The sequence below is a fragment of the Octodon degus genome, unplaced genomic scaffold (genome assembly GCF_000260255.1).
Source record: "Octodon degus isolate 3935 unplaced genomic scaffold, OctDeg1.0 scaffold00002, whole genome shotgun sequence".
Classification (NCBI taxonomy): Eukaryota; Metazoa; Chordata; class Mammalia; order Rodentia; family Octodontidae; genus Octodon; species Octodon degus.
Genome location: NW_004524578.1, coordinates 36647436 through 36656444, shown reverse-complemented (window position 1 = coordinate 36656444; position 9009 = coordinate 36647436). Strand labels below are relative to the sequence as shown.

The 9009-nt window shown below is 36.5% G+C and overlaps 1 protein-coding gene across 4 annotated transcripts in view; it reads left to right on the top strand.

Moving 5' to 3' along the window:
* Spef2 (sperm flagellar 2) overlaps positions 1-9009 on the top strand; it is a 224325-nt gene that overhangs the window by 99208 nt on the left and 116108 nt on the right. For all 4 annotated transcript variants that reach the window (XR_002820491.1, XM_023712040.1, XM_023712034.1 and 1 more), the window contains 3 exons: positions 862-970; positions 1987-2144; positions 6674-6844. Coding sequence is in view for 3 of the 4 variants with exons in the window: in XM_023712040.1 (XP_023567808.1) it covers positions 862-970; positions 1987-2144; positions 6674-6844 (438 nt within the window). In the remaining variant the exon portion in view is untranslated. The remainder of the gene's footprint in view (positions 1-861; positions 971-1986; positions 2145-6673; positions 6845-9009) is intronic.

Genomic DNA, 9009 nt, shown 5'->3' with positions numbered 1-9009 from the left:
TTTGTAGAACTGGGGATTGAACTCAGGCCCTTGCACTTGCCAGGGAAGTGCTTATTCCACTGAGCCATCTCCCCGGCCCCGGCCCATCTATTTTCATTCTCATTTGTTCATAGTGTTAAACTTTTGACATGAAGAGATGGCTGAAATAAAAGGCTTATTAAATTTTACAAATGTTAGCCGAAATTAAAGGACAAATTCTCTATGCTACCAGTAGTATGGCCAAACAGAAGCTGGGAAAATGTCCCCTGGATATAAGCCAGAGGATTTATTATATAATGAAAAATTGGGAAAAAGAAACATTAATCGTATATAGTGAGCCTACAGTGGACATAGACAAGAACAGCAGTACAGCACTGAGCATACAGAGTCCATAAAGAGAAATAGGTGCTGCCGTTCGTATGGTTGGTTGGTTCTAAAAGCAGAGCGTGGTGTGGCTTTGTTGACCTATCTTCAGCACACTGCAAAGGAATGTGGTCAGTTTTTTCTCCTTCTTTGTTGGTTTTAGGTTGAAGATTACAGTCAAATCATCCTCTTACTTTCTTCCCTTATCCATCCACTGGCCTGTAATTTAATTTAGGATCTCTTACAATTTTTTTCTGTATCAATAATCAATCCTACAATCTCCTATGTTAAAATGGCAGTTCACCTTTAATGTGTTTTACCTTAATTTCTGCTATTTCCAATAAAAATTTAAACATTCACTGCTAAATTGGATTCTTTCAACACTCTGTTAAACATCTTAAGTAATAATGGATCAAAGAAAGACAGGATCATATTCATTTGGTATCTTGCATTAATATATTTTAGCAGTAATAAACAACCTTGATTACTTTTAAAAATTCATTAATTTTTATCCTGTAGGTGAAGAATTTTCACATGAAATGGTTCATAAAGATACTGGTCAACATGGAACTGCTGAAAATCAAGATAAGCATGAGTATCAGAATTTACGAGATAACATACAAAATAGGTTAGTTTTAAACAAAATGTTCTGCATCTTGTCTTTTAACATTTGAATAGACTGACTTTGAAATCAGAGCTATAGAAAAAAAAAATATATATATATATATCCTACATTTCTACATGTGAAACAAAACCAAATAGTTTTGGTCTTAGGGAAAATATTTAGGTGGCAGCTTTCTTATTCAGAATGCAAGTAATTATATTCTGAGAAAAGAATTCAATCAGATAATCCCTCTTTTCATTGTTTCATGAATTTTTAAGTTAATGGTATGGAGTTCCATGCACTTAGGAAATTTCAGTGATGATCTTAGAACTTCCAAACAGATTCCAGAGAGCAGTTCTAACACTACTACTGTTTTTTCTAACAGGAGGTAATATAGCATTACTTCAATTTTGTGCATTTTTTTTTTCCTTTGGAAAGAAAATTCAGAAAAATTAGACAATTTTATGAGAGGTACAAAATATAAAGTGAGCCAGGAAAGAGTAAATTGAGCTATAGTAAGTCTGTGTACCATTAAAAATAGAAGTCTCAAAACTCATTCAAGATTCATTCTAGGAATACTCTGCGTAAAACAAAGAAGTTTGAGCCATCTGTACTTATTCAAAAGCCTTTTCAATTTCTGTGAAGTTGAAAAAAGTAGATGACTTGGGTCCATCAGGCCACAGCTTGCATTAGAAGAGTCCTGAAAGTTTCTTTGCCATTAGTGCAAATGATGTCCTTAGACTTTCAAATGGAGAACTCGATGGACACCAAAGGTTTCCTGAATTGACAGTATTTTTAGATCTTCTTTCACTCTTTCATTCACCTCAAAAAGTATGTTTCAGTAACATTAAATAAATTTTGCTTTACTTTAAATTGAATAATGTTCCATTGCCCGTAGATTTCTAAAAAATTGTTTCCTCAGGTTCATCTGTACTGGCAGCCTCATTTTCTCATTATTTTTGTCAAATCATGCTTAATATATATACACTAAAATATTTCAAAGGAGTATGAAGTATTTGTATAATATTTTGATTTTGCAGAATTGTAGGCTTCTTGGATAACTGGCCTTTGTTGGAACAGTGGTTTTCAGAACCAGAAAATATTTTGATAAAAATCAATGCTGAAATAGATAAAAAGCCTTTATGCCAAAAAGTAAAAGAAATCTTTACAACTGAGATAATGAAGAAAAATAATAAAGGTAATTACAGTTGTTAAGCTTGAAAATAGTTTAAGCTTATTCTGCTTATTTTCCTACTGACTTTAGAAGGGAACTAAAGTGGGATTATGAAGTTCTCTTTCACAGTTGGGTTAGACTATTATAAGTCAATTTTGCCTTTTACTCTGGCTTTCTGCATGTTTCCGAATAGCATAGCTTTTTTCTCTCCCTTGTAATTTTATAAAAAGCAATTATCTCACTGAAAGCACAGAAGAGAACTTTTTTTCTATTTATAAAATCAACCATAAAATTTTTAGAAAGTAACTAAAAATATAGAATAAAATAGGAATCATGGGGGCCTGGCCTTAGCTCATTTGTTTAAGTGGCTGCTTCCACAAAGCTGTCAGCCTCAGGTTGCTGTAGTTCAATCCCTACAACTCTCCAGCCAGCCAAACCAGCCAAACCAGCCATGAGGGCATTCGGAGCAAAAAAAACAAAAAAACAAAAAAACAAAAAAAAAAAAACCTTATTCTGGTTAACAACCTAAGTTTGCAGACCAAAATTAGAGGAAAAGGAGGGCTACAAGGAAAGCCAACATTTTGGCCCTACCCTTCTAAGGTCAATTAAGACTCAGGACATATGAGAACTTGTACTGTAACCTCATGTACCTTGGTAGTGTCCCAAATTTTCTGATCAAGATGATAATGGGGCCAAAGAGGAAAGTGATCGATGACGTAGAGTGTGCCTAAGGAGAGTCACATGGGGAGAAGACACTCTCTCAGGCTTTCACAGAGAGCACATAGGCCAAGCATTGGCCGTGACTCATGCACATGGCTGACACTGACAAAGGTTCTACAATCTGAGGTACAGGATCTCAAGATAAATCCTGAGGGCATTTCACTGACTTTGTCAGACCAAAAAGCTACAACTCTTGTTGCACAGGTCCTGCTTTACCTTGGTCTTAACCATCCAATAGAAAAGTATGAAGATGAAATATAGGAAGTAAAGCCATGCTGTTATGTTGAGCTGTGGGGGACTCAGGTCAATAATTTCTGACATTGCCAGTTAAACAGAAAACCCAATGCTATTATGGGCTTCTGTACTCTTTTAGAATATTTTGCTGAGTTTACACACCTATAATATTCAACAACGGAACTTAAAAAAAATTGGGGTATAACTATGAATGTCCATTTTGTATCTGTGTATTCAAAGTGGTTGGGATAGATATATAGTTGCATTCTCTTAATGAATAGAATGATTTTTTCTAATGGTGTTTGTAAATAGAATCTCAAGTCTGCATCTTGTACAGCAATTAACCACTGAGAAGAATGTATGCAGTGTATTATTTGTTGAAACTGTACTTTCGATTTGATTTGAAACTGTCTCATTGCTATATGTTTATCAATAAAACTTTGAAAAGAAAAAAAAATAAAATAGGAATCATGGCACTATTTTCATTTAAAAAAGGAAATAGAATTTAAAAGTGAGAAGGCTAAATGCATTTTATGCACTGAACATATACCATTATAGTCTCTATTAAAACCATTATAGTAAACTAAGGATGTTATAAAGAAGGATAAATATTTTAATTTGTTAACTTCAACATCATAAGAAAATAGTATATATATTCTCCCTTCAAGATGAACAACTAGAAAATTTAATTTTCCCCAAATCTATATATTTTTCACAAATTTAGTGATTATTATTTCTTTTCTTATTAACCTACTTCTGTGCCATATCTGTTCCATATTAAACCATCTGTGCTTGCTTCGTACTTAATTCGAACAAAATAATTCCTTATTAGCAGTTCATAATACTGAAACTTAGTGAAGAAGTAATATTAAACTCAATCTAATGCCAGACTCGCATTGCGATTTTACCTTTGACAAATAATTTGAGATAAAAATCTGTTTTATCAGTTGTCCCTACTTATATTGGTGACTGCAGTTTCTGGTCTAATAAAAAATGTGCTCAAAGTTAATATGATCAGAGGAATTCTAACATTTCCTTATTAGATGCTGTATCCCATCACTAGATTTATGACCTAAATATCATTATATATCTGTGAATTGGCAACAAATGACAAGAAGCCCCATCAGCACAGGACCCAAAAGCTCACACTCAGAAGACAAGCCCCAACAGCCAAATGTCTGCTGGAGAAAAACACCAGCATGAGGCTTTCAGGCAAAACAACACCAGCTCATGCAGAGTTCTAAGAGGTTTAGTGGGGAGTGAGAATGTTCTTGAGAGGGAGGAGGGACACTGTCACAGTTTTCTTTTGGATTGGAGGCAAAAACAAAGTGATTCCTAGCTTTAAAGGTTTGAAACTCCAGGGAAAATCAGTTTGCTTTTGCCAGCTGTCAGACTCAACTTCAACATTTTCTGAAAGATTTTCCATATAATGCCTACATGAGCAGAATTAGCTGTCGCTATTTTGGGTTTCCATTCCAATTAGTTAACTAATAATAACTTTTTAATAACAAATATTTTACTAGTAAGAAATATTTACCTAGCCAGTTCTTACATTAAAAATCAAGTAAAAGGATGTACTACATGCATATTTTTTGACATGAAGAAGTCACCACAATATACTGATCAGAAGGAAAAAAGCAGGTTACATAGAAAATAGTCTCATTTTTTAAATGTATTTGGTAGAGGGTCTCATTACACAGCTCAGCCTCTTAGTGATCACCCTGTTTTTAACTTCCCCAGTGCTGGGATTACAGTCATGCACCACCACACCCTGTCTCTGTGGTCAGCTCAGCACACCTAGGGGCAGAGCCAGCATGGTATGTGGTGCCAGGGATCGAATGTGGTCCCTGCACTTGCCTAAGCAGGCACTTAGTCCACTGAGCTATCTCGCCAGCCCTCACTTTTGTTTGCAAAAGCAATATACACATACATGTTATGTATATGCTAAATTTATATGCACAGAGCAGAAATAATGTGGTCTGTATGACATTTGATGATGAGAAAAGAGAAGCATGGCATCTTCCTAAGTAATTCTCCTTTCTGCATAATTGTTTAAATTTGTGGATTTAAAATAGATAATGTTCCACTTTTTTACTAAGGAAAAAAAAAAACCATTTCCACTTTGAAAGAAAATCTAATAGAAGAAGGTTTCTTTGATTGCTGAATTGAAATGGATGACCTAAGTGCCTAGAGAGCTGAAGACAGTGGCCAATCAGTGTGGGCATCTATGATTGGAGGTTCGCAGAGGCTGGGGCAATCAGGGAGGGATGCCAGAGAGGACATATGACTAATGACAGGAACCTAGAGAATCACTAACATCAGTGCATCAGGACTGACTGTCCCTCTGCCCTGGACACTTCCCTCACTCACCCACAAAGCTCACATCTTGACTTTCTCCATGTCTTTGCTCAAATGTTACCATGAACCATCCAGCTTAGTGTTCTACATAAAATTTATAACACTGTCCTATAATACTCTTGATCCCTTCTACTCTGCTCTGTTCTGCTCTGCTCTGCTCTACTCTACTCTACTCTACTCTACCCTACCCTACCCTACCCTACCCTACCCTACCCTACCCTACTCTACTCTACTCTATTCTATTCCTGTTCTCCATAGTAAGTATCACATTCTAATCTTTTGTATAAATTAAGTTATTCATTATATGCATAGCCTGCTTCCTGCTACTACAATGCAAGTCTCACAATGGCACTGACTTTTCTGTTTTGATTTGCTGTTATATCTCCAGCATCCAGATGGTGCCCAAAATTGTATTAATACTAATAGCAACTTTACTTTATTGTGAATAGCGTTCCTTTGCTTCCAGGCATAGCCTAGGTACAGTAAATAATTCTTGTAAGGCTGAGAGTCATGGCACCAACTCTTGTCCCGGTTGATGGGAAGGCTGTGAGGAAAGGATCACCTGAGCCCAGGACTTCAACAGCAGTCTGGACAGCACAGTGAGATCCTGTCCCTTAGCAAAAAAATTGTTGCATTATGTTAATGACTCAGTTACTAAGGCACTCAAGTAAGTGCTGCTCACTTCTTTCCCCTTCCATTTCCTCCCTATCTCATCTCTTCTATCATATTGTTTTTTTAATTTTCACATTATGTTCGTCTTTTAACAAACTGTGCTTTTCTAATAAATTATTTTAAATAATATTATGTATTCTCATTGATTTTCTAGCTAGTTCTGCATTATTAGCTACTTTTACACTTGTATCCCACTCACTGACCTTTCTGTCTGTCTGTCTGTCTGTCTGTCTGTCTGTCTGTCTGTCTCTCTCTCTCTCTCTCTCATACACACACACACACACACACACACACACCATCACTCCCACTCTGCTACTCCTGTCTCCCCCCACTGAGCTCAATACCTCTACTCCCATCACTACAACTCCCGTCAAGAGAAACCATATGACCATGCAGATAAGCCTTAAAATCTTATCTTCACAGACTGGATGATAAAAGGAGAATGTTAAAACATGAATTAACCTTAACTAAGTAAACATGATTTTACATTAATTCTAATTTCTCTTAGTTCAAATGACAGAGTAGATGTCCGGAATCCTTACTCAAGGCTCTTTCTTATCTTTTGGAAGTTGAAAAGAAATTAGAAGAAAAGGAAGCTGAGAAAAAGACAGCAGCTTCCCTGGCTGAGTCTCAATCTGTACCAACTCCTCTTCCTGAGCCAGAAAAAGAGAAGGAAGTTCATGCTCAGCACAAGCAGGAGCCTTCAAAAACTCCTCCTGCCAAAGGAAAACCACAATCAGGTGATTGACAGAGTGATTTATAATCCTGTTTTTCTGTTTCTTATTTTCACTCAGAAAAGAAATATAAATTATAGAGCTGGTCCATTTATCTAGATTCAGATTGGCAACTTCAATCATGCAAAACCGAGATCCATACTCAAATGAGGATGGAAAAGTCTTTTTTAAAAAAAGCATTGGAAAAAACGAACCTAGGACCACTATCACTGAGCTACAGCCCAAATCCTTTATACTTTTTTTATTTTGAGAACAAGTCATGCGAAATTGTCCAGGTTGACCTCAAATTTGCAATCCTCCTGTCTCAGAGTGGGAAAAGCATTCTTACTGGTTTGGAAAGTAGTTGTTGAAAAGTCCAGCTCTTGTCTTTGTGTAGTCACAGGGCTCTGAATGTTTAGCTATGCTCCATTTCTGGTTTCTAATGAATGCTGTTGATTAGCACCCTTACTTTAGAGTCAAGTGGCTATGCCCATCCTAATTTTATTAGTGTGTTCTTACCCTTTCCATATATGCTACTGTGTTCACACAGCTATCCTTTGGACTTTCCCTAGATGACTTCTTACTCTACGACTTTCCTTTTTCCATACATCGTCTTATTTTTAGCAGATGAATCATATGACACCACGTTCCCTGTTAAACACTGAGGAACCCAAATCAAAAAAATACACATTCTTTCTCTATTACTTCATTAGGCATTAAAAAAAAAATCTAGAGAAGATAGTTTTCATGGTAGGTAAGCTAGCTCCCAAATTATCTAGTACAACCAGAGTATTAATGTATTTGAGCTATTCTGTCATCAATCTATAATATTTCTGATTATAGTTCAGAAATATAGTTCATATTTCTATATGAAACTACAGTTCATAGTTCAAGTTTCTGCAGGTTGTTTGTTATTTTAAAATTGTACTCTTGAATATTGTGCATTGGAAGAATAATAAATCTATTGCTGCTTCAAAAGAGTGGTTGTACTTGTCTCTTTCTTCCGTGTAGGGCAAAGTTAGTGTCTGATCTTTAAAATAAATGTGTAAAGAAAGATTAGTCTCCAGAGGCCTAATCACTGCCATCGACAGCAAAGCACTGCTGGAGGTGCTCTCCATGCCCAGCAGCAGGGATTAGACAGCAGGCTTGAGTGCCACCCTTGCAGTGCATAGAAACTTGATAAAGCAATTTAGGGAAGGAAAATGCAAATCGTTTTATTTTTCTTTTTTAAAACATTGCTGTATAACTTTGAAATATTTTCAAAAGAGAATTTTTGAAACTGAAAGCCTCAGGCTTCGGAGCATGCCCAACTGAAACATGCAATTACAATCATCTTTTTGATGAGATTAAAAAAAAAAAAAGCCTATTTCCTTCAACAACAGCAGAATTATTGTGCAAATAGGATGGAGAAAGAGGCATGGTGCACTGTGCGCTACCAAGCCTTTTGTCCAAATATAATCCCATATTTTATAAAGCTCTACATTTTGTTTCTTTTCAACTGCACTTGGGGTTCAGTTTGAAATTTTCACAGTTGTGCTCCCTTGAAAGGTTTATCATAAAGTCCACCACCAAAGGTCAGTGGAGGTGGGGACACACAATCAAATTACTTTTTCAAAAAATATTTTATTAGTACACACTGGCAGTATGGAATGACTATGTCTACTGTGGGGAGATGATGGTACATGCACAGAGCACATCTTGATTCCTTCTGTTTCCCCCTGCCCCGCCCCTCACTGCTCCTTTCCTCCCTCGGTCCCTATTTCATTTGCAAAAGATCAAAATTTTTTACTCTGTTGTAGAAATCCATTTCCCTTCCCTGCCTTCCCCTCCCTCCTCCTCTTGATGCCCTTCCAAGTTGAAAAAAAAAAATCTCACTATTCCTTGTTATCTCTCTTTTATTTTGTTCTTTATATTTTTGGTTTATCATATCAAAGAAACCATGTAGAATTTAATATCATGCATCCAATTTATTTCACTTAATATTATGACCTCAAGGTGCAATTCTTAATTAGTAGCAAAGTTCTCAGGTCTGGCCAAATAGCTCAGAGGATTAAAACTCCTGCAAGCAGGCTCAGGAACCAGGGATTGGAACCCCAGGCCTGCTGTGTTGGCCCCTCCCCTGAGACAGCAATTGAGACTGGGTGTGGTGGCCCACGCCTGTAATCCCAGCTCTTAGGAGGCTGTAAACAGGC